The 26,432-nt window shown below is 42.9% G+C and overlaps 1 protein-coding gene across 1 annotated transcript; it reads right to left on the bottom strand.

Annotated features, from left to right (window-relative positions):
• Positions 1-1,434: 1,434 nt before the first annotated feature.
• On the bottom strand, positions 1,435-26,327 carry LOC127009548 (uncharacterized). Its single transcript, XM_050882724.1, has 12 exons — positions 26,174-26,327; positions 21,069-21,229; positions 20,854-20,930; positions 20,576-20,701; positions 12,790-12,928; positions 9,734-12,144; positions 8,433-8,635; positions 7,392-7,506; positions 6,585-6,769; positions 5,949-6,185; positions 5,416-5,514; positions 1,435-4,937 (listed from the first exon to the last, which is right to left on the bottom strand). Exons 2-12 carry the CDS (start codon positions 21,224-21,226, stop codon positions 4,815-4,817), a joined length of 3,873 nt encoding a protein of 1,290 aa, XP_050738681.1. The 5' UTR covers positions 21,227-21,229; positions 26,174-26,327; the 3' UTR covers positions 1,435-4,814.
• Positions 26,328-26,432: the final 105 nt, after the last annotated feature.

Below are 26,432 nucleotides of genomic sequence, written 5' to 3' on the forward strand. Positions count from 1 at the left end.
TCCTTTTCTCATTTTTTTCTGATTCTTCTTCCATTTCTAAGATTCCTTCCTCTTACTTATTTATTACTTATACATATTTACTTACTTATCTTACTCCTCCAGGCCTTTTCTCATTTTTTTCTGATTCTTCTTTCATTTCTACCTTCCTCTTACTTTTATTTCTCTTCCTCTTGCTTACTTATTTATTACTTATACTTATTTACTTATCTTACTTCCTCTTAACTCTTACTTTCCCGTCTAGTACTATCTCCGTCATCCTTTACAACCCACTTTCCATTCATCGTCTTTCTTCGCCCTTAGCTTCCTCTCTCTTCTCATCCTTTCCTTCCTTTCTTGTTCCTCTGCTTCATTACTCCTCTCCCGTTTGCTATCTCCGTTATCCTTTACAACGCACTTTCCATTCATCCTTTATCTTCGCACCCTTCCACTCGATCTCTTCTCATCATTTCCTCCCTATTGTTCCTCTTCTTTATTCCTCTCCCATTAACTCTATCCGACCTCCTTCACTATTTTCCATTCATCCTCTATCTTTGCACCTTCCACTCTCTTCTCATCCTTTCATCCCTTTTCTGTGCCTCCTCTTTATTCCTCTGTCCTTCATCCTTTACTATTTATATCCATTCATCCTCTCTACGTGTTATTTTATTTGTGTATCGATTTCTTTTTACCGCTTCCAAGCCTCATGGGTCAATGCAGTTTATGCCGTCAGGATTTGCATCTCTAATTACTCGGATCAATAAGGTAAAACTCAGTACAATGCCTCAAGTACGGGAGAATGTAATAAGTAGTTCAGCATCTCTCTTTCTCTCTCTCTCTCTCTCATCCTGAATTTTTCTTTGATTTAATATATAGTTTCTTTCTAGTTTCTTCAAATCTCAGTCTGGCTGCTTGGATGTATCTGTCTATATGTCTGTTTTTCTTTTTCTGTCTTCTCCGTTTGTTTGTGTTTGTCTGTCTGTTTATATAATTTTGTTTGTCTATATAACTCTTTCTTTCTCTCTCATAAGAATACTAGGGGTCTTTAAGAAGCCGGTAGAATTACACATCGCAACTCCTATATAACTAATGTCACTTATCCACCATTTTAACAGTAAACAAATAATTCCTATATCTGTTTAATGTAACGCCTTGTTGGCAGTTTGATGTAGTTTCACACAGGAATAAGACATCTTAACCACCTCGTCTGTACCATAAGGTTATGTTTTGACTAACATTTGGTTTTAACACACAGCATGCAGTAAAGTCATCAAGTATATGGTGGGTTTTGTTGATCAAAGCCACGCCGTCTGACCACCATTACTTTAGTGTCTCTGCTTCACTTACAATTTAGTGCCATTGGTATTGGTTGCTGAGAATGAAGATGATTAAATAAGACAAGTCTAGCTTTATAGTTCCCAATTATAAAGAAGGTTTAGGATTCAATGAACCAAGATATATATCACATACCATTTTTACTCAAGAAATATTTGTCGTCTACATGAGTGGCTTGTGTTGGAGCTGCTGTGGCTAGTGCTACACTTGTACAGTAACTCTTCAATAAACAACTACGGGTGATACATGGCATTGGCTGAACCAAACTTGCTGCCTTAAGTAGATAATGTAACTACATTTTGTAGATGGTAAATTTTTACTATCATATAGTTCATGGTGACTTAACATTCTCTATAGAAGAAATTAAAAAAATACTTTTAACTCTCTTAAAATAATAAATATCCTTTCATACAAATATTGTATCCCGACAATATCAGATGAAGTTCTCTTCAGCCACTAAAAATATTGGTTTAAAGCTAATATGTGTACTTTGTAAAGTTGCTATTGCTCCAACATTAAAGTCAGAAATTAATGCTACTCTATCCTGGTATGAAAACTGCTAATGGTGACTTGCTGCCGCAGACACTTGGCGTCCCGCAGCGCGCGTCACCACGAAGGTGATTCCTCACGTTATACTGAAATTTTGGTGCATAACATCACAGGGTCACTTCTGGGCTGCTTTATGAAGTGGTATTACACCTCTACAACAAGATAGTAGTGAGAGCAGTAGTAGTGGGAGTAGTAGAAGCAGTAGTAGTAGTAATAACAGTAGTAGTAGTGGTAGTAGTAGTAGTAGTAGTAGTAGTAGTAGTAGTAGTAGTAGTAGTAGTAGTAGTAAAGGTAGCAATAGAAGTAGTAGTAGAAGTAGTAGTAGTAGTAGTAGTAATGAAAAAAAATTGTACTGTTGTAGTAGTAGTAGAGGTAGTTGTTATAGTTGTTGTAACAGCAAATATACTAAGTAGAAAAGTGGTTTACATCATAATTCTACTGACTAATTCATTACCCAGTAGACCACTATAGTCAAAAGTGAATGTCATGATGTGCAATCATAAGAGCAATTAGGCAGTTAGGTTCTAAGCAAGTCTATGTAGTATGGATAAGTATTTTGGTACAATATCATCAGGGAGCATATGTAACATACCACAACCACTCGGCCCCCTCCACACTCTTCTAAGCAAACCTCCACTCAGGTACCATTCCTACTTCCCCCAAACACTCAACAGAACTGACTAACTTTAACTAGATGTATCCCTTTGGAATATTATATTTGCTACTTAATTAAGTCTTATGTAGCAACAACCTGATGAGCAGATAAATTTTGGAATGGACATCAGCTACTCATGTGGCCAGAATAAATTTTCACAATGAGAGAAGCAACAGACCTTAATTCACTCTTCTGCAGAAATTATCACTTTGGGATATCTTACTGTCATGATATCAAATTATCTCTTCATATAAATACTGCCATGACCCTGAAGAGCTGAAATACACATTACCTATTGTTTTGAGTCTCTGAAGCCCTGTTACAGATCACAGAATACTTAAAATATTACAGAAGTCAATACCCCAAGAAGTATTTGCAAGATAATGGAAAGTGGGAAACAAAAAGATCATGACTCACATGTGTCACTCCTATACATTCTCAGCTGCAACTTCCTCTCTTACTACCACCTACAAGTAGCTTGATATGGCATGAAACAACCAAATATACATCTCTCTTTATATGTAACTAACTAACTCATGGAAGAGGAAGAGAAAATTCGTCACCTTCGTAAACAAACCACCTAAGGCATTATTTTCTACTTTACAGGAAATCAGAAAAGAACTGTCATTACCTCATTTGGCTTAAGAGTTACGCAGGAATGAAAAGGCCAATTCTAGAACATTGAAACCTTAAATGATGGAGGCAACTGTACAAAAATGGGCGTCACATGATGAAAAATCGACGTAGACAAAAAACTGGAAATCGATGAAAAGTGACTCAGGCGATTATTTATGATGGTGACGAATTGTTTTTGGGGCAAATTCAAGAGGAAAGAAATATGAGCTGCAACCACTGGCACACGGATGAAAGAAAATTATATATGGCAACGCAAGAAAGGTGTTCATTTTCTCATTCATTTGTGGACATAAAGAAATTGCAATGGCACATGAATGGAAAGCAGAAATAAAGGCACATATGGGTGAGAAGTGGGTGCAAATGTGTAATCTTGAAAATATGCTATGAATCCTTGGTCGTCACATACTATTATAATTTTGAAACTAAAGGACGACTGGAAAATGTTATAAAATGCAAATTCTTGATGCTTTCTGATTCTAGTCAAATGTGCAAGAACAAAATAGTAAAGACTCAAAATGCAAATAAAATATACATAAATTGATGAAGAGATAACTTTGGAGAAATCTGAAGGAGCCTTGTGCGCAGTGAATTAATAACGGTTAAAATTCTTGATGTCGGTGAAGATAAATTTAAAACAACCAGATAAGAGCAATGTAATCAGCATGCCTAATATAACTCTCAGTATGTATTCAGAAAATGACCCTGAAGAAGTGTATGCTTAAGTGATTTTCCAATATATCATGCAGTTTAGGGTGCATGAAGATCCCCACATGAGGAAATTATAGTTTAGCTGAAGGGCAACGAAGCTGTCCTCATGGAAGCTATTCTACAAAACTGGCAACTGATAACAATGACATGCATCAACTAATAATAGACTGCAAACTGAGTATAAATGAGTGCAAATTTCCATACATAGTACTACAGATGAGTCAAGTGGTCTGTTATGGCTCGGTAACTGTCCCTGGGGTCAAGACAGCGGAGATCAGTGAAAAGAACCTTGTATTAACGTGAAACTCTGGCAACACTTATTTATCTTCAGTCAATTAAAGGCTTATTTAGATGAGATTATTTAAAAACCTTTACTTGGTGCTGACCCTTATGTTTGTTAGTAATTAGGGATATTAATTAGATCCCATTAACAAAATATTATCCAAATTTCACAAATATACACAATACAAAGTTCCATATTTAGTCATCAATCAGTATTATTATTCCTTCATTCTTTACTAAAACCACATTAACTTACAGACAAATTACTGCGGTATATTCTGTAATAACTCCACGTCTTTCAAATTTGCACAATCTGACTAAACGATTTGTTAAAGAATTGGTCGTGTGATTTTCTGGTTCCTCAAAGACATTTACTGCAGCAGGTCACATTGCCACTGTTATTGTTGATGTCATTGTTATCCTCACCGTCGTAGTAATAGTAGTGGTATATTGTAACTGTAGTTGTGGTAAATGCGGTGAACAAAATTATGGAGCTGCAGGGAAGGATTACTAAGGAGAAGGATGTGTGGCTGATCTAACCTAACTATACAAGAACTTAGAAGGAATTTTTGTATTAGATCCAGTGTATGTACAACCGAGCATATCTCTCTTTCCATGTGTGCTGGCTGGCTGGATGATGACTGGGTGCTGCTGGCGGTCACGGTCACAGCCACTATAAGAAGTCAAGCCGACGAGAGCCTCTGTCCGTGAGGCTTTCTCTGTATCCCTCGTCCAGAGCCAACTCTAGCATGTCTTCGGGGACCTTCAACACCACCCTTAGAGCCTCCTTGATGGCCTGGAAGGGGGGTGAAAGGAACAATGGCATCATGTCCTTAGTGGTGATAGACAACGGACAGCTTTTAATGGTATCAGGTCTTAGTTATGTTTTGATTTTGAAGTGATGGAATAATTTTTAACCCGGTAGCAGTGGGGACCATCTTTCTTAAAGGCCCCTCTAAGCGAGAATAATGAGAAAAAATCGTCACTCACACAAACCATTTCATAATAGACATCAATGCATTTGTGATCAGTTTATGTATCATCTATTTTTGGGGGTTGATATCATGGCAAAAATTTGGCCTGTCGCTGCTACACGGTAAAGCCACAGTTAATTGGCAATGTGCAAAGAAGATAACTAATAATAAGATACAGTGCAATAAGATATATGATGACACAAGGGGGTACCTGTTTGGGAGTTTGACAACAATAAGGTGAGGGTAAAGTTTTGGGTATGCAATAATAAAAACATACAACAAATGTCAACCACGACCTACCTCAGGCATCCACACTTTGAACACGTAGTCTTGCGCCAGGTTGAAGTCCGGCTGTTTTTTGTTCATTTCCGTGTGCAGGAAGTCCACAACAGAGAGAATCTATGGACAAAGAAAGAATCCAGGTCTCGTAAAGTTGTCTCTACTCATGGCCTAACTGAAGCAAGAAATTCAGCATGATGTGAGCTGAGTCCTGTGGCTCAAAACTAAAACTTGGAATATTCTTTTGTATCATTTGAATTATTTTTTTTGTTTTTTTTACAGCAAGGGAGACAGCTCAAGAGGGCACTAGAACAAAAGGCCAAAAGAGAGGTCATAAGAGGCAAAACATAACAGTGTACTGACTTGTAAAATTGGGAAATAGGAATAAAGTTAACTATGGAGGGAGGAGGAGGGAGGGGGAGGCTTCTGGACTAACTTAATGTGGAGTGACTATAATATTCCTCTGCGCTTTTCCTATCCTCCACCATGCCAGACATACAATACAGGTCATAATTAGGAGAGGATCAGCAGAGGATCAGAGGAGCAGCACCCACCTGGTCATCATCCTGGTCCAGCTGGAAGGGTCCGATCCCAGACCACAGGAGTGAGCGGCGTGTGGCCTCGCTCTGGTACAGCTTGTGGCGCTCACACTGCTTCTGGCCACTAAAGATCTGCCACAGGTGGTCCATGCACGCCGTAGAGTTCATGAACTTCATTAGTTTCTCATTCTCTCTCCGTCGCGATCTAAGGGACTTCTGCATCCTTCTGCGGTCCAGGGCAGTCATCTCGTACTGGTGAAGAGGAGTCATGAAATGCAGCTGATGCCCTGACTCAATCACTGCATATCATTTTCTGCATGTCTGTCTTACTTGTAGATGATACTCAAGTAATTCTGTTTACAATTTATGGTATATCAGAGAAATCAAATAAAACTAATACAATATAGTCAGACATATATATATTATGCAAGGACAGGAGAACTATTAGTGTTTGAAATATTATGAAGGTTGCAACATGACCACCTAACACAAGCTAGAGATGTATGAATGTGGAAGCAGCTATCAAGAAAACCTCAAAGATGGATTTGTCATTTTTTGCATTCAACATTTACAGAAAAAGCTTGGCAATGTTTCTTCTCTGCTGCTGATCTCTTTTAACTTCCTGCTCTGGGCACCATCTCCACAACTCACCCTGTCTGGCCCTCGAGCACCCATTCCATCCTCACTGTCTGAGTTGAGAGGATCATAAAACCAGCCCCTTTGGCTTTTTGACTGTGGCTCGTCACTGGCTGAGCCCCTGGTCCTCTTTCCTTGGGTGGTGGACAGTGCTGGGTCATCCTTTGGGGTGAAGCTCACAATGATCAGTGCATCTTGCTCTGAGGGTAGGAAATAGAGGAAGAGTTAAACAAATGTAGAGAACCAAGACAAAGCTAATAAATTAACCCGGTAGCAGCGACAGTCCAAATTTGTGGCTTTACCGTGTAGCAGCGACGGGCTAAATTTGTGCCATGATTTTAACCCCCCAAAATAGATGATACATAAACTGATCACAAATGTTTTGATATATATCACGAAATGGTTTGTGTGAGGGGTGATTTTTTTCTCATTTTTCTTGCTCAGAGGGACCATGAAGAACCATGATCCCCGCTACTACTGGGTTAAAGGAAAAGGTAATTAGTGACCACAGGTACAATCATCCCTTACACCCAGTGATGTCTCTCAGGCCATTAGGCTCCAAGGAAGGCAGTGGTTTTAAGGCTACAAAGGCTGTGCTTCCTTGATTCTGCAATTCATATCCCTTCATAAGCTTCTGCAATCCCAACCTATCACATGTCAGTTCTCTTGCTTCCCTCATCTCTAAAGCATGCTTACTCATACACACTTTATTGCATATAGGCAAAAATGTTGTGTAGAGTCTCCCTTGTGCAGGTTTAAATATCCATCAATCCCTTCATATTTGAATACACATAAAAACAGGCAAACACCTCTGCTATTAACCTTCGGGAGGCATAGTGAAGAACTTGTGTGCGGATATCTTGTTGCCGTGATTTCTCAGGAGACAGAAGGACTCAGTGACCTGGAATGCCTCGGTGAAGCCACTCTCACTACGATCCTGCAAGAGAGATGAGCAAGCTTACTCCAGTAACTGTAAGAATTAATATATTCATGAAATAACTTCTTTAGAGCTAAATAAGTTAATTAGATTTGACTTTCATTCCTTAAAATCCTGTATAGAAATATTAGTGATGCAATATTATTAGGCCATTTGTCCCTCCTTTTGTTTTTAGGGCAGCCGGTGCAGTGCAAAAGTGGCACCTGCCTGTGGAAGTTTTGGAGGATTCTGTGTGTGGCCACACAGAACATCTTGAACCAAGAAAATGGCCACTGACAGTGCCTTCTTTCTTCATAAGTTATGCAAGTTTTCAAATACCTTGTTTAAGTTTATCTCTTATATGTGCTGCTTAAATGTGCTGGACAAAGTGTGCTAAAAGTCTCGGGGCAGGCAGTGAATATTGGAGATTGCCAGATCCAATTCCTGGACTTCTGTGGTTCCCAGACAGGTGTTCCCCCCTATTAGTTCAGGAAACTGAGGGCCATGTGTACTTGGTAGCCCAGAAACAATACTGTACACAAGATTAAGGTGTTGTGTTTACAAAGGCTCAGCCCTGCCCACAAGGATGGGATGTGATCACTGTACACAAATAGACTGTACTGTCTGTGTGATCACAAAAAGTTCAGTGTGTGAAATTAAGCTGTGCGTGTGACCACACAGACACAGACCATATAAATGCACTCTGTCTGTGTTTGTGTGACTGCATCGCATCTGTCTGTTGGCCCTTCATTACATTAAGATGGTGATGTATGACCATTAAGTGAGCTTTCCTATCTGAATTTTAAATCTCCCTGATGATAAAGAGACCCAGATAATATAAATTAAGAGTACATATTATTATTACCAAGCACAACAACCATCCACTACAGAGCCACTAAGCACATCAGCCTGGCCAGTGCACCAGGAGGGTCTGCTTCAGGACTCACCACAAAGTCAGGCACTTCTCCGTACTGGAAGGAATGGACCCTGCCTAAGTCCACTTTGGTGCTGGCCTCCTGCTTGACGCCAACCCTGTAGACCGACACTCTCCTGGTCTGGGGGTACACCTGGTCCACGTAGCCGGGCCACCAGCGGGTCTCCATCTGCATCCACACCAGATCCCCACTCTTGTACGGGTACGCCAGCCGGCCTGGGCACATGGAGGGCAGGATTACTTTGTGTGGTACTGGCAAGTGTTTACTGCGGTGTGCTCTTGTCTCACTGCCCTGATGAGTGGCCTCCATGTGAGTGAACAGTAAACTTGCTTATTATGATTCATTAAAGTGCAAGATATATTGGACTAGAGTAAATTAATTAAGTACCAAACCAATACTAATGTGCACTTATATAGTTGCAAAATATGTACTATTTTAATACATAATCTTTCTATGTCTGAAGCCTTGTCCTCTCACACGGACTTCACCTAAGGGGGCAGGCCATGGCAAAAGTATCTCCAATTTTCATTGCTCTTGCAATCCCTCACCTGCAAACACTCCAATGCTCGTTCACTTTGTTATGTGATCTTCCCCTGATACTCTGTCCCTCAATCCTGCTCTCATACACTCTTCCCATGGTTATCTATCTTCATTCATTCCTATGACTCACCCAAAGCACTTCAAAGTACAGTAATCCCTCATCTATCGCGGGGGTTAGGTTTCATAAGCCCCCGTGATAGGCGAAAATCCGCAAAGTAGCGTATATTTGTTTTATTATTTATATATATTTTAAGGCTTTATAAATCCTCCCCTTACTCATATAAACCTTTCCCACCCTCTTATCAACACTTCCTATATGTACCATGTTTCACCCATTCAGACACTCCCATACCAAAAGTCTCATTCATTACTTGCTCCATCCCATCTTGACACACCACACACATCTCTTATACAACCCAATTCCACTATTAGAGAAACTACAGTAGCACAGTGAAAAATCTCAAAATACTGTCGTTCCTCAAATAGTACAGTTTCCAATAGTTCAGTTTCGGTTTTATACGGATTGTCATGGAAGATCTTTTAGGATTTTCAAATTTCCTGCTCATTGGGATATTTAAAAATCCTTAAAAATCTTCTTAGAAAATCCACATCAAACCAAAACCGAGCTATTGGAAAATGTACTATTTGAGGGGCGATTGTAAACACCATTGAGTGCTGGGAATCAAACCCAGGCCTGCAGAATAGAGGTTGGTGCAGCAAACCACCTGAGCCACTAATGAAGGCACAGAGTACAAAAACACACATGGACTTACCCTTTCCTTTGCCCGTGTCCGATGATTCTCCCTCCGAGTTGATGGGCAGGTCATCCGAGGAGCTGTGGGAATGGCCTTGTTTACTGGACTCCACATCGTCCTCCTCCTCTTCCTCCTCTGTATCTGTCCTCACCTTCTTTTTCCTCCCTCTCTTTTTCTGCACCTTGTTTGCCATCTTGGTCTCCAGTCTTGACCTTCTGGTGGTGGCTAAGTTGTTGTTATTGTTGTTGTTGTTGTTGGTGTTGTTGTTATTACTGGTTGTACTGGTGTTGGTGACGGGGTATTGGCGCTCCCTCGTGGCCCGGCTCCTGCTCCCTGTGTTGCCGGTCTCCACGGCCCACTGAAGCAAGTTGTCGATTTCAGAAGGTTTCCTCTTTCTGACGCGCTTGAGTGGTTGTTTCCCGAGAGTGACTTGCTGCTGCCCTGCCTTGTCCTCCTCTCCTTTAGCGCCACTCCAGGTCCTTGGCTGTCTGGGTTTGGCCTCGGAAAAGCTGGTTATGTCCGGACTGTGAGCAAACCTTTCGTACGGATCTCTGCCACTTCTGGTTATTTTGGGTGGCTCCTCCTCCTTTTCCTTGTCGCTGCTCCTGGTTTTTCTCTTTTCCATTGTGTTCTCTGTGTTCTTGCGGCGCTGTCTGAGGAGCGTCCTTTTCCTCAGTGGCGAGTGCTTCATCTTCCTTTTGTTTGGCCTTCCTCTGGCACGCCTCTGTTTTATCCACCCACGCCCACTTCTGCCACCTTTGCCCTTTCTGGAGCCGTGACCTGCACCCTCTACTTCCTCCTCTTCCCCTTCATCCGAGTCAGAGGTGGTGGACGTGGTGGAGGCGGCCCGCTGGCTCCGTTTCCTCTTGACCGGCGCACTTCCTTGTCTTTTTCCCCGCACACTCCCAATGTGTCCTTTGAGAGTTGGTCTTCCCCTCTTCTTAGGTACAGTCTTAGGCTTCCAATTTTGGGGCTTGCGCTGAGGCTGGCGATATCTTACTTTCAGAAGCATCAGGAGTCTGGCACTGGCTTGTCTCGTCTTCTCCCGGTCAAAGCCTTCAAAGTTTAAGGAGTTATCAGATGACTTTGAGGTAGAGGGGCTTTCCAGGACTGGGAGGCTGAGAGTTACCGGGTCTTTGGAATCCTGGTTAGAAATATCATCCCCTGAGAGTCCCTTGTCCTGGGTAGTCTTTGTACTGCGGGTAAGTTTGGTGTGTGATGGAGAGTGACTGTTGTGTTTCTCTTCATCCTTGTCCTTCGTGGTGTGTTCCTCTTCCATATCCTCATCTCCACTTTGGTGTTGTGTGTGGTTGGTTTCTTGGGTGAGTGGTTCCTGAGGTGTATCCTGGGAGGGTTTGGTGGCTTCCTCGATGAGTTTACTTCTGGGTGGACTTCTTTCTCTTTCGCCGGTGGAGGATTCTTCCACGTCTCGACTGATGGATTCTTTCTCTGATGATGCCTCTTCCTCTGCCTCCTTACTGGAACTCTTATCCTCCATAATCCTTTGTTGCTGAGTAAGGTTCAGGTCATGCAGCTGGTTAGACCCTTTGTTCTCTTTCTCTGCACCGTTCACCCAGCCAGCCTCTTCCTCATCTGTGGCGGAGGCCGAGGGAAGATTCTGGTACATTTCCTCTTCAGAATCATCCTCATCGGTTTCCCAGGACTGCGGCAAATTGGTCTGGGTGATTCTCTCGCTAAGTTCTCCATCCTCCTCCTCCTCCTCCTCACTCTCCATTTCAATGTCTGGGATGAGGGAGTCTTCATCCTCGTCAGCTGCTTCAACCAGACCATCCTGCTCTGTCCCAAGCATTGCAAGGGAACCGTCCTCCTCATCTTCAACCTCAAAGAGTGGATCACTTTCACTCTCACTCTCCATTGGCTCCCCTTCCCCCTGAGAGGCAGGTCGCTGAGGCTCGGGTTCATCCTCCTCACCCTCCATCTCCAAGTCCAGGTTCAGAGAGTCCTCATCCACGGACTCTGCAAACCTCTCGCTTTCATATTGCAGTTCAGGGTTCAGAGAATCTTCCTCTTCATCTTCCTCATCCTCATCTTCATCGTCTAATCCTTCTTCCTCATCCTTCATCCTACTGGTCAGACTAGGAGCTTCACTGTCGGCCACTTCCTCCATGAACGCTGCACTTATGTCACGGGAAGAACTTGCTTTCTCTTGAGGTGCTGGCTTCTTTTCTTCCCCTGTGTTACTACTGCAGTGCTTAGATATTAAGGATGTTTCCCCTAAGTTAGGTTGGGCCTGTTCTAAGTCTCTCCCAGTTATGTTTGCCACATGGGAGGGCAGGTCTCTGGGCAGCGGGGCAATTTGGTGGTCACTACTGGCCGCCTGGCAATTCTGGGGGTTTCTCACCTTGCTAGTGCTACTGTCTAAGCGTGTGTGAGCCTCTACTCTCTCTGGCCACAAATTCTCCTGGGGTCTGAAACCAAGAGAAGACAAAACATGAGAAACCCCACTGCTACTATGTCTCATCTTTGAATATGCCAGACCTAGCAAGTGTTGACCACCAAATGCCTGAATGTGTGTGATTGACCTGCTCTCTCTCTCTGCCTTCTCTGTTGGGTGTGGACTTTATTTAGCTTAGTCCTGCCAGCATTGCATTCTTTAGCATTTCCTTCCCATCTCCCTTTCCTAGGCAAAATAAAAGATGACCAGTGTATCAATCATAGTTGTGTTTATTTGCTCTAGTGCTCTACAACCCCAAAGAGAAAAAAATATTACACAGGTTACTGGCACCTTTCTTGATGAAGCCACAATCCAACAGCCAGTGTTTCTGTCTGCCAAGAGTCTGACTAAATAGGCTGACCCAGCTCACATAAATGTAGGTAAAAAATTTATACTACTAACTAAATATTCTGTACTATTGTGATGAAATTCTTCTAAATATAAAATACAACTAACATCATGATTTAAAGAAAAGATGGAGGAGCGACAGGAGATAAAGACAAATAAAGGAGGTGACAAGGAACACCACTATCTAAGTGATATATCGGTATATATATATGTATATTATATGTGTACTAAAAAAAATAAAAAATAAAAACAGCTCCTCTAATGTTATTACCTTGACTCAAAATCAACACCAGCTGGACATGAAGAAGCCAGAGGGGGCTGCGAGGGCTGACCAGAAATTACCATATTATTGGAGTCAAGGCCGGGACTGGTGGGGGGGCAGTGAGTATGATGGAAGGCCTTATATGTGTCTGAAAATTTTCAAGATGGTCAGAACACATTTCACATAATTCCCACAACACATATTGGTGATGCTGGTCCTCAAGGAGAGGAAAATATACTATGTACAAAAACACGGGAGTACAATACATACACTGTATGTATTTGCCCAATACTTGCTTGTTAACCTTATCGTAATTATCTGCTTATGATTCACCCACACACAGGCTCACCACCGGAGAACAGGATAGAACTTAGTGAGAAATGAGATCCCAAAAAGTGAGTTTCTCTTGCTCAGACTGGTCTCCAAGTGAGCCACAGCTGTGCGATGTGACAGCTGTCATGTGTTGGAATAGCCTCTACACATACTCAATGCACTCCATTGATGGCCTTACAACCACCGGCTGGTAAACAGACATGAATATGTATAAACATACATGCACTCACTCACAAACACACACACACACACACACACACACACAAACACACATACTTCTCCAGCCTTTTGACTCTTCATTTCTTTAAAATTTGTCATAGTCAGTCAATGATAATTTTCTGGCAGTGTTAGTAATAATACTAACACTGCCAGATTGGGGAAAACCTTTTTTGAAAAAATAAGTAAAAATAATGAGGGACCAAGGTACTAATAATGTGCCAACATATGAAAAGTTTACAACATGAACATCCTGACTTTCTGACTAAACTTTAGATGTTTGTTCTTGTTGAGGTCTGTTTCCTATGTGGTAGATACGTCAAAACTATGGTCAGCTCAAGACTTTACATTCTGTCCAGAGAAACAACTGAATTCATACACTAAAAATAAAATCTGGTGGAGACAAGTGAAAGCAAGGGATTAAAGGGAAGAGGAAATAAAGATGAAAAAGGAAAAAAAAGGAAAATGCAATACACAGACTTTGCTGAAACCTTGTTTTGTGGGTCTGTCGTCATCTACATGACTAGATTGAGTTTCCTAATTGAATACAAGACATGTAGTCTACAACATATTATAGTGGTCCACAGGGAAATATTCTCAGTTTGCTTTTTATTTTTTATACTAGCAATATATGGCATGGCATTTCCTCTCATTTAATGGCCTATGCCAATGACACTTCTTTATTCTCTGTACCCTTCCCACTCCAAACCCTCACGGCAGCATCAATCTTGCCCCAGCCATGATTTACGGGGGCATTTCCTTTGTCTCCTCCACTCAGGGTTGTCTCATACTGAAACAACCCAATAAGCAGTATTGATGTCTGGGAGGTGTGCCACATGCCTGTATAGCTGGAGTTGGCGTTCACAGACTAAGCTGGTAACAGGCCTTGATTCAGTTTCATCAAGTTGTTGCTGGTTTGGCATGAAGTCATTTCAGTGATAGCCCATGATCGTGTGTAGGCACTTGGTACCAAAGGCATCAGCATGCCTCTCCAAGTCACTGTTCAGTGTCCATGTCTCGCAGTCACACAATAAGACAGGGAGCACAAGTGACAGATTCACATCTTTGTCTGCCTGGATAGACATCAACAATGCCATACACTCATGTTGAGCAAGTCTGTAACACAGTGGCCCAGGCCAATCCGTTGAGTGACTTCCATCAGGTCACTCTCTCTATTTCATCCATGTCTGCTGTTTGGGGCTGTAGCAATTTTTATTTCCCTTGATGCCTGATGTGGATCTCAATAATATCAATAACATAATAACAATAATAATAATAATAACAATAAAATAATAATGATAATAATAATAAAGTACCATTACTTCTGAAAACGTACAAACTTTGGCTGCAAAATAGTGCTCAGCACAGCAAAATTCATTATTTCAGCATTCTATGAATAGCTAGTTCACAGACTAATGGAATTCTATACTTGGTGCACAGGTGGGTCTCATTGATGATATGTTTTACATTATGGAAGTTTATCTGATTTCAATCCACAACAGAACACAACTTTCAACAAGCTCTGCGTCTGATGGATAGTTGGAGACGACCGTAAGACAGAGGGTAGAGTGAAGCAAAGGAAATTATGAAAAATGGGACAGACTGTTGAGTTCATATGCAAACACGTGGACTGGAAGTTATAAGGCTACGCAAAGGAGGTCCAAGGCTGCTGAGGCAAGGGAAGGTGGTGACAAGAAAAGTGATGTATAACTGATGCAGGAAAGAACAAAAACATCAGTACTGTACAGTCTTCTCTAAACTGAAAACACTTCTCCCCTCCCCCTGTGTGCAAGTCCCCCCTCTCCTTTGACAGCCTTGTTGCCTTCATGCACAAAGAAACATTCTCCCTAAACGTCAACAGGTAGAGGTGCAATGATATTTGGCCTATTTTCTAATTACATATATCTTCTCTATATTATATGTATTATCTTTGCACATTAACCCTCCAAAATTATTAGTTATTTACATTGCTATATTTGTAAATAATGACTAAATATCAATCCCACAAAACAATGCCTATAAAATATACTGCATGTGGTTTGCAATCCCGCAGCTTGATTATTTCCGCCCACCTCCGGTGCTCCCCTCCTCTGGGAGGACTCTTACGGTTCATTGTACTTTAGCTTTACATATTTCAATTTTGGTTCATCCTGTACTACAAACATCTTGCCCATACACATATATAAAACACCTAATATGAACTAGTATGAACATAATAGAAATAAAGGCATACTGTAATACATACACACTTCAGAACAAAAATATGAACCAATAAAAAGTTACTATGGATTCCATGATGAGCTTACATGAAAATAGTAACTCTTTAATATTGACCTTTTTCATAATCTTTTAACAGTAATTAACATATATTATAACAAATTTAATATTGATTTACTATTATTTATCACTTTTACTCAGTACAAGAGTAATGCTTCTCACATGCAAATTGACAAAAAAATATATTCTTTCATTCACACACACACACACACACACACACACGCACACACACACACAAAGAGCATGCAAGTAAGCATACCTGCACACACACACACACACACACACACACACAAAGATGGCAGTGTTTACAAAATGACATACCACAGTTATCCAATGAAAAAACTGATGGTTGACTCATATTTTCCAAAGTATAATAAAGGCTATAACGTTCCAACACCTAATATTGTAATCTTTGCATTTTCATAATGTAGCAGTACTGTGTATTTCCTCTCAGCTCAATTCACATATGGCTGCTTCAAGGTATAGAGGAAAATAGCTGAGCTTTCCATTCCCTATTCTCTTGTTTTGAATACAAAAAACTTTTGAGCTTGTCAAAAAGAGACTTTTGTGTCCTGACCTGCTTGTGGTTGCAATTGCCGCTGGGCATGAGAAGTAACTGAGATCTGCTGCAGGCAATGGCAGTCCAATTTTGAAGTTCTTGGGAATGTGACTGAATAAGGGTAGATATGACAGATACATGATGGCTGTATTCTTAGTATAAGGAAGGTATAGGACACTATCCAATTACATACGAGATTTTGAAGAGAAAATATATATACCCAAAGTAAAGTTCAAGAGAAGGGAGTACTGTGAAAGAAGGGGAGTGTTGTCAGGGATGGAACATAACTATTCTTGCCAACCAAAACAGAAGTGCTACACTTGACTGTCTTGTTACAGTCAGTGTCATGTAACCTGGAGCAGAAAGTCTTTTAGGGAGGGATTTCTGGACTTGGCATCATTGTTTGGGTGATGATCTTGCACGTTCACTGCCCTATTCTTTACTTGTTCTAACGTGCATTTTTGTCTTTTTTTTTGTTATCGTAGCAGCTAGAGATGCCAAACGTAAAGTAGGAGTTTGCAGCCAGCCTTGAGGCCATTTGATGTTTATGTTATTTAACTGCATTTATTCTTATAATTACTCTTCCATATTGTCATTATTATCCACAAATAATGTAAATACATCCCAGGACTAATAGAAGTAAGATGAAAGAGTACAGAAAGCATTTGCCTCAGGTCAGTGTTAGCACCATGACTGTACGTATCATCATTACACACTACAACTAACACGACTAAAAAATACCCCAAAAGTCTTATAAGAGTTGATTAAAAACATAATGTAGTCGCTGGATGTTGTCTTACTAAATTTTGTCATGAGTGTCATTCAGCTTTACCTCTAATAGTTTGCTACATATATTAATAATGATGTTGTTTAGAATTATAAAGCGTTATTTTCTGCCCCAGATTTTGTGACACCATAACTATAGTAAACTATCCATACTGCAACTAATGTTAAAGGTCTTCTTGGAAAAGCTAAAAGATTTTGTCCTGCTACCTTTGAAATGTGTTCTAACTTCCTTAGTATGTCTGTTCAGGACTCTCATCAAATGTGTACATTTTTCTTTAAAACAGGCATTGAATTTTTGTTTCCAATAATTTAATGTTGTCAACATCTATAAACATTTGAGTTTGTCATTAAAGTACTGAAAGCAGAGACTTCTTACTGCAACTATTATAGCTTGGATGAAGTTCAAATGACTCTCCATATTTTCCTTCATACTGTATACAAGTGTCATTAACATGCCGCCTTTCATGACCACCACTGTGTTGTGTGTTACTGCTATAGATTAAGAAGAATGTATCTGGATATATAATAATGGCTTGAAATGTATGTGTCATTTAAAATTCAGTGTCATCCATCATTACAGAAATGAGTGGCAATGTTCCTGTCAGTGCCTCACAACGGCTACAAATGTCAGATAACCTAGACCTAAGAGTTTGAATTGCAGGTTTCTTGCCGTTACCAAGCAGTGGACTGAAGCCTGATGAACCACACATACATATGCATCATGCACACTTGAAAGGAAAGAATGATTAACACTCAGCCCATAAAAAAAAAAAAAAAAAAAAAAAAAAAAAAAGTGGCATACAAAAATGCATGAATGAAAAATTATAGAGGCACAGAAAAAGCTTGGTATGTACGTGACATCTGTGGAACGGAGGCCCGACTCACGGCACTAGATGAAACGTCAGGGGAGGGATTACACGTGCACAGCCCTTCACACCTACTGACCAACACTGCTGCTTCCCAAACAAGGGCCACCCTGTCTGTGCATTTTGCTCAGCAATTGCACATGCAAAATCTATATTCAACAGGTCCACCTGTAGAATCCTATCCAAATCTGCAGTTAAAACTATTCAACATCTCACCGGCCACAACATTTTTCAACACTTGTACCTCCATATTTCAATACTTTTTATCTATAACACTCATATTTAACACACCATTCCACCTACACCCCTAGTGTTCCTGTTCACTGCTTGCACCCACAACAACACTCAACAGCAACAGTCCTCAACACCTTATTCCTGAAACATTTACTCAGAAATACCTGCTTTCCCTCTAATGTAATCAGCTTCCCAACACCAGTGCCAGATCTTTTAAATTAGTTTTAAAAATTTCTAAGAAAACACAATAAATAAAATCTGATTGGCCACACAGCACAGACCAGTGCACTCTGCTGCAGTGAGTGGGTAGAATGGCCCCCGTGCTCCCCTAGTTTTGCTCATTCCATCTCATATTCTCAGGAGTCACTGTCTCCATGGTGCTGGACATGGCTGTGGTTGGGCTCGGGAGGGCTCGACGCAGACTCGTAGTCTCCGTGGACATATCCGTGGTCGGGGGAATATTGTGTGGGCGGTGCAGGGCGGGCAGAGGGACCTTCAGAATCTGAGGATGATGATGAAGGGATAATAACATGCTCCTGTCCAGAGGTGTCAATGTGTAACATAAGGTTATTGAGATCTACATTGGGTCCCAGCTGGGCAGGGTCAATGTAGAGGGTTCGTGTGGTGCCGTCTTCCATGGTGGCTTCCACCGCCACTAGGTCATTGCCACCCTCACTCAGTGCTGGTGTGGGCACTGTGGGGACAGTGTTACCATGAGCATCCACTGCCACTAGCATGTAGGTGGTTCCAGAACTGGAGGTGGCTGCCAGGTCCCCTGGTCTTGCTGGTGACCCAGTGACTGGTCCTTCTTGCCCAGGGTGGAGGGGTCTTGGAGAGGATGAAGCCTCAAGGACTTGGCGGGGCCCTCGAGAGTACCCCAACGTGCCTGTACTAACTTCTTCCTCCTTTGCCACCATGGTGTCAGAGAACTCATCAATGTACCGACTCAGACGGTTCATGTTTTCGGGCCGTTCCTTATCGGAGCTCTTGGGATAGGGGTCGGATGGGATGACAGACTCCTGCACATCCCTGACAGGGGAAGCAGCAGATTCCAGCACATCTTGGCAGGGCTCAGTATAATCCCGGACAACTTTCAAGTCAACTGGCTCCTGGGTCACTACCTCTTGGTGTGCCCGGATCTGCACTTGACTGGAGTCCGTTTTCTCAGGCTCCTCATAGTACTCTACCTCTTCAGTGGCCATACGCAGCTCTTCCTCAGCCGGGGAGGGTTCCCTGGTTTCTTCCTCACAGTACTCTGGAGGATCAGCAATTTCCTCCTCCATTTCCATGTTCTCTTCTGCCACTTCCTCTGTAGCCTCCTCTACCTCTAAGGGCTCTTCATGAGAATCCCCCATGTCAGGTGGGTCACTTGCAGCAGGTGGCAAACATTCTTCCTGCTGCTGGTCTGGCTCTGGTTCTGGGGTCAGGTCATGGTTGAGGGAGACTGGATCTTTGACAGGGGACGAAACTCTCTCTGCACTAACAGGCCTAGGGGGTGAAGAAGCAGCCTCCATCTTCTCTGGTTCCGCTTTCTCCTGCTCTTGTTTTTGTGCCTCCCCATGGCTATTCTCTGAGCCTCCTGCCTCCTCTATCCCTGAGGCCCCAGCACCTTCTCCAGCCTTGCCTTCACACAGGCTCTTGATATCACTTTCCTGCTCCACCTCTTCTTCATCCTCTGAGCCTGAGCCAGAGTCCCGTGCATAGTACTTTTCCCAATCACTGTAATCACTATCAGAGTCATTGTTAATATAATTATTGGCTGGCCCAGAGGAGGTGTTGAGGTTGGGTTGTGTGTGTGTGGCTGCTAATAAGGCATCAAAGGCTGAGTTTAGGTCCGCTGGTTTGGGCATGGGCTGCCGCTCATACCTGGGCTGAGGAGGCGGATAGTCATCCGCATCACTGTACCCATCGTCAGAGGCACCCCCTTTGTTCCCAGGGCTCTGGGGTGTTCCAGGTTCACCTTCTCCAGCTTCTGGATCCTCCTCATCATCCCAGTCCATAAGAATTTGCTGAGTATCCTGCAGATCCTTTTTGCCCCCGCCAGCCGCACCTGAAACATCCCCGTTGGTGTGTGCGTGGTCCAGGTTCTCCTTGCCCTTCTGCTCTTTGCCCTTTTTCCTGCCATCACGACCGCCCCGCTGAGCCCCCGGCCGCCGTCGCCGCCGCCCTGGCAGCTTGATGCCGGAGTCGTAGTTGCAAACCTTGCTAAGGTGAGCCTTGTTGTGCCACACTATGACATTGATGCGTGTACAGGTGAAGCCACACTGCTGGCACTTGAACCAAGTGGATGCAGCTCTCATGTCCTCCTCCATGCTTTCCCGTCGAGGCTGCTCCAAAATGCGAACCCGGTGTTCAATCACCACCCTGTGTCCCCCCCGTCCCCCCCCACCGCTACGCCCACCCAGTCGCTTGTACACCACTGCCTGCCCGATGTCTGAGCCCTGTCGGCAAGCCCCATCATCACGCTTCTTCTTGGGTTTTGGTTGGCCAAAACCCAGGTCGCTATAGTCTATCCTGCGCTTACCGGCCCCCTCCACCAGCGAGCGCAGGATGTCCATGTCCCCGCCAGTCAGCTTCTCAGCCGTCACCACATCAGACTCAAACTTGTTCAGCAGGTCCACATCCCCATGACTCTGGTTCTTGTTCACAGCTGAAAAGAAAGCAGACCTCAACTCACCTACCAGCCATATCTAGACTGCAGCAAGAAAATGGCTATACTAACTGCTCTACACAGAATATTTCTTTTAAAGAAAAGAATATTGAATGATAACAACTATTTTAGAAGGCGGAAGTTGTACTTACCTTGTCCCTTTCTAATGAACTCCTCCTTTCGGTCACAATTATAAGGGAAGATATGCTCTTCCTTATGAACATCTTGGCTGGAAATGAGAGAACAGTTAATATGGCATAGTTTTGGAGGTTCTGTAACAGGTGTGTGAACAAGGGCTTGCTTGATAACTTCTCACTCCTCCTTCAATATACAATGCTCAATAACAGCAACAACTGTCAATACTTACTATTCATTTTCGTGAAAAAACTTGACAATGGCGATAGGAGTCTTGCGAATGGCTTGTACAAAGTCTGGCGGGCACTTGGCAACTGTGGTAATAGTGCCTGGCCACCAAGCCTGGCCAAGCCGCACCCAAACCACTGACCCGCTCTCAAGGTGACTCATATTCTGCCAATAGATAGGAAAGTCAGCATCATAGAGCTAGATGATGAAAAAGAAAACACTTTGTTAACATTGCTTGATGCACCTCTTACTTTCCATGCTACATGATCATGAAAGCAAATAAGATACTCCAGTATTACGTGTTCACTGCATGGAAATTTGCTATAAATACAGGAACAGGATAGTGTAAACATTATGCTCCTTATAGTACAGTAGCTGTTGGAAAGTTGGAAAGTTTCGTTTAGTCGGCGCAACATCTGTGGTCATATGCTGGAGAGAGACAGAAGGGGAAGGAATTATAGGAGAAGGGAACAGATCCCAGGAGACGGGACACAACCCCCGATTAATACCTGGTACCCATTCACTGCTGGGTGGACAGGGGCGTAGGGTATCGGAAAAGCCGCCCAAATTTTTCCACTCCACCCGGGAATCGAACCCGGGCTCTCTTGGTTGTGGAGTAGCTGTTGGGCATGTGCCACTCTGCAGACCTCACTGATTAGCTGAGTGGCCCAGTAACTTCCTTTTTCGGGTATTACATGAGGCAAATGGTCAACTGGACAAGGCAATACAAGGAAAACGGTCTGGGCTAAGAATGTAGGCTAATAAAGATTACTGAGTATCCTCTGAAGAAAATGAAGCAGAGAATGTATCACCCTACAAGGTAAATAACAATGAAACTTATACTGCAATACTGACCTAACCCGTTCCTTGAAATGCACGTCAATCACACAAGTCCAGAATCTACTCAGTGAATTAGATGAGGGCATGAGTGTATGCATTGTAACACATTGACTATTCTGTAAGCCCATATCGTAGATCACAATACATGAGATAAATGAATCCATTAACCCCTTGACTGCAGATTTCCTACAAGGAGGCATCATCATCATCATTTCGTTTAACGTCCGTTTTTACTCTTCCTGAGCGGTTGGATGCTTTATGGCTCTCCTCCATTCTACTGTCTTCTGCCTGATGCTCATCCAATCCTATCAATGGCAAGTCTTCCTGTATACACCTTCTCCACATTTTTCAAGTTCTACCAACTGGTCTCCTTTCTACCTCCAACCTCTCCAAAACTCCCAGCACTGTATCCTCCCCTGCTCTTTTTACATGTCCAAACCATCAGAGTCTTTCCCTACTGAGCACTGTTTCCAGGTCCTCTACTCCACATCTGTTAGCTACATCTGCACTGGACACCCTGTCTTGCCACCTGATCCCCGCCATATACCTCAGCATTCTGTGATCACTTGCTCTCAATACCTCCATCAATTTTCTAGTTAGAGCCAATGTTGCTCCATACAACATCACTGATCTAATACACGCTCAGTACACCCCTGCTCTGCTCTTTAGAGGGATGCTAAGAGTCACAAGTAAACTAGCCACCTCCCTCCATTTTAACCCTTTCCATCCATGACGCAGACGTCGGCGTCACAGCATGGAAAGGGTCAAGAGGAAATGGAAGAGGATTAATCCTCTTCTAAACCTCTCAATCCTCCTCTAAATTCCTCTTCCATTTCCTCTTAAGAGGTTTAGAAGAGAATTAAGAGGAAATGGGAGAGGATAAAGAGGTTTAGAAGAGGACTAACGGTGACGCCGTTGGACGCCTCGTCACTGGAGTGAAGGGGTTAACCACGCTGCCGCCACTCTCGCTCTCACTGTCCTCTCCACTCCCACCTCACAGTCCAGAGCATTTCCCAAATAACAGAAATGTTCTACCTCATCCAGCTTTCCTCCATTCACCTCTAGTTCATCCCTCTCAGTTTCTTGTCCTTGCTGTCTCCTTACACAAGCTGGTCATGTAAAATTCTGCACTCCCCTTACATTTCTGAGGCCTGAGCATCTAAGGTGGCACTACTGCCTGCAACATGTGCACAAGACAGAATTTACACCTCCCTTCCCACACCATCCACATGGATATTTTCCTGATTTAATCTTTTGTCTTGCTTCTTTTCCAGTCACCATGTACTTTGTTCTTTCCATATTAATTTTCAAACCTCTCTCCTCCATTCCTTCCTTCCATTTATTAAACATTGCTTTCACTTCTTCTGCTGTTTCTGCATTTACTACCAAGTCATCTGCATACAGCAGCTCCCATGGTGCCTCTCCTCTTGCTTCCTTTGTTGCCTCCTCCATTACTGTTATAAACAAGAGCAGGCTAAGGGCAGATCCCTGGTGAACCCCCACTTTCAAACTCATCTGATGTTCCTACCACTGTTTTCATTCTTGATTTTGTAACTTCTATAGTCCCATCACCGATTCAACCAATCTTTCTGGTACTCTTCGCCTTCTCAATGCCCATCTTATAATTTCCCTTGGTACTGTCAAATGCCTTCTCTAGATCTACAAAAAATAAAATACAATCTCCTCTTCTCCATGAACCTTTCCTGAGGCCCTCTCATAGTGTATACTGCTTCAGTTGTTGATCTCCCGGGCAAAATCCAAACTGACATTTATCGATTCTTATTATCCTTCTCAGCCTCTTCTCCAGGACTTTTTCATATACCTTCATGCCATGCTCCAGTAACCTTATCCCTCTATAGTTACCACATTTCAAAGCATCTCCTTTCCTTTTAAAAATGGGTATAGTGTAGCTTCCTTTCCAGTCTTCTGTTATCTCTCCCTTTTTTTAAAACATCGTTTAACACTCTTGCCAAATATTCATTTTCCTCATTTAACAGTTCACCGAAATATTTACTCCATCTTTCCAATATCTTTTCCTTTTCCACCACGATGTTCCCTCCTTCATCTTTTACAAACTTTGCCCCAACTACATCTGCTCTCTCTCTCTTTTCATTTCTTTCGCAATTTTAAACATCTGATTTTTTTAATTTCTCCCTTCTCTCTCCCTAACCCACTCTTCTGTTGCTTTCTTCTTTGCCTTTGCTCCCTCTTATCTTGCCTTTTTATTCTTTTCTTTAAACATCTCTCTATCTTCCTCCTCCTTTGTCTTCCGCCATTTCTTGTATGCCTCCTTCATCACCAAGCTACAGGAATGAAACAAAAAGTGGCTGCTACAAATCAATGAAGAAAAATGTAAAGTCCTGCACCTTGGGAGGGGATATCCAGCATACCAATACCACATGGGCAACACTCCACTATACATCACAGAGGCAGAGAAAGACCTGGGACTATATGTTACCAGGCTATCAGTGAAGGCCAAATCCGTGCCAATCGCAGCGGACGGGTTAACAGTATTTTTCCCCATCTGTACTTTTTAACCCGGTAGCAGCGGGGGTCATGTTTCTTAATGGTCCCTCCAAGTGAGAAAAATGAGAAAAAATCACCTCTCACACAAACCATTTCATAATATATATCAAAGCATTTGTGATTAGATTATGTATCATCTATTTTTGGGGGTTTATATCAAGGCACAAATTTGACCCGTCGCTGCTACACTCGTTTTTTTGAACGGGGGAAAATTAAGGAATCTTGTGATTTATGCAGGGAAGAGCATGTTGAATATTAATAAAAACGTATTATTAATTTTTGTCCGCTATTGTGCAATTGTTATTTTTATAGATAATTACCAAACAGTGTCATATACCTTAATCCGATGGATTCATTATGGAAATAACAAAAACAATAACCTATCACCACTTAGGAAAGAAGCTTATCAATGCTAAGATAGTAACCGTCACAAAAATAGTAACCTATCGCTGCTTAACCCTTACACTACGGTGATCGTATATATAGCCTCAGTGCACTACCACATGCCCCACCCGTACGGGGATCATATATATATATATATATATATATATATATATATATATATATATATATATATATATATATATATATATAAAAATCATCGCACTCTACGCTCCCTACGTTTTAAATATACCGCCAGTTCTTGACTCAGAAGAATGGTAGAGGCATCTGGCATCCATACACACTCTCGTTCGTCTCAGTGCGTGCCCTACCGAAGGCCACAGATCATTTTCCACTTTTGTTCGGAATACATCTGTCATGTCTCGTGACGCGTCATGCAGTTCCTCTGCTCCGGGCGGAAGTAAAGCGCGGGCGAATCAAAGTGACAGTGACTCTGATGACTGCTATGGTAGTGACATTGACAGAGGAGGAAGGGGCAAGTAGGTAGAGAGAGAGAAAGAGATAGTGAGTGGGGTGCTTCCACGCGACGTGTCCCGGCCACAAGAAAATGCGCAATGTTTTCGGCTGTCATAACTTTTTTATTATTATTAGGAGATAAGTTTTATTACACCACCATATACTATACTAGATGAATATACAATTATTGCAAAGACACCGTTTCCACTTCTTATAAATGTCAAAATTTTCCCCTTGCACAGCATCCAGAGAAATATATCACCACCCATACTCTAAGGGTTAAGTAGTTACCGTACTCAAATCTCATAAACGAGTAATTTACAACTAAAACAGTTATCAGTGATAGGCACATTAAAATTATCAGATATATACCAACCATGTCTGTGTCAGGTGTAATTCTAGAGTAATACCAATTCCCAAGTTCACTTTACTTTTGAGCATCTTTCTTTCTTTGTGACAAACAGCACAGTTGTTGTTAGGTAACGTTTGTTTGGAAATATACGTATCGTACTCTTCAGGGTACAGTGAACATAACTAAACATGCAAACTATACAGGTGCGTCTCTTAATGCATGCAGCCAGGCAGCAGGAGGAGGCGCCCCTGTGCTGCCTGTGGCGCCGGGCTCAGGGTGCCAGGCCCCGCCGGGCCCCCCTGTGCCCGGCCCGCCTGACAGCCCGCCACACCCTGGGGCGGCACGGCCTGCAGTGTCGTGCCGGGCTGGTGGCTGGGCAGGCCACAGCCCAGGGCCTGCTGCCGCCGGGCTGGCGAGGCGAGGCTCAGGGCCGCCAGGCAGGACACACTTCTCGGGCCGCGACCCCCGCCCCCGTCCCGCCCCGCCACGCCCCCCGGGGCTCCCCTGCGTCCCCTGGCACCCTGTGGACTCACCGAGGCGGGGGGCGCTCCAAGGGCTGCAAGGTACGGGCGGCACAGCGTCCAGAAGCCAGTCACCAGTGCATGATGAACACGGCCCAAACAAACGCTGCCTCAACACTCCCACAATGCCTTGCGCCTCCCCAGCCCCCGCCCCCGGTGTTGTCCCCCCCCCGGCCCCCTGCCCCTGCCGCCCCTGCCTCCACCACAGGGTCATAACAAAACTAGCCCACACTACAAGTATCCTCAAAGTCCCAAAATATTAATGTTCTCT

The sequence above is a fragment of the Eriocheir sinensis genome, chromosome 41, assembly GCF_024679095.1.
Source record: "Eriocheir sinensis breed Jianghai 21 chromosome 41, ASM2467909v1, whole genome shotgun sequence".
In the NCBI taxonomy this organism is placed as follows: Eukaryota; Metazoa; Arthropoda; class Malacostraca; order Decapoda; family Varunidae; genus Eriocheir; species Eriocheir sinensis.

What these genes read in the sequence shown, in the direction of transcription:
- LOC127009548 (XM_050882724.1), bottom strand. Translation starts at nt 21,226, where the DNA reads ATGAGTCACCTTGAGAGCGGGTCAGTGGTTTGGGTGCGGCTTGGCCAG. An exon ending in GGTGTTGATTTTGAGTCAAG is followed by an intron (nt 12,145 to 12,789) that starts GTAATAACATTA and finishes TCTTGGTTTCAG; the next exon opens with ACCCCAGGAGAATTTGTGGC. An exon ending in CTTCACTATGCCTCCCGAAG is followed by an intron (nt 6,770 to 7,391) that starts GTTAATAGCAGA and finishes TCCTACCCTCAG; the next exon opens with AGCAAGATGCACTGATCATT.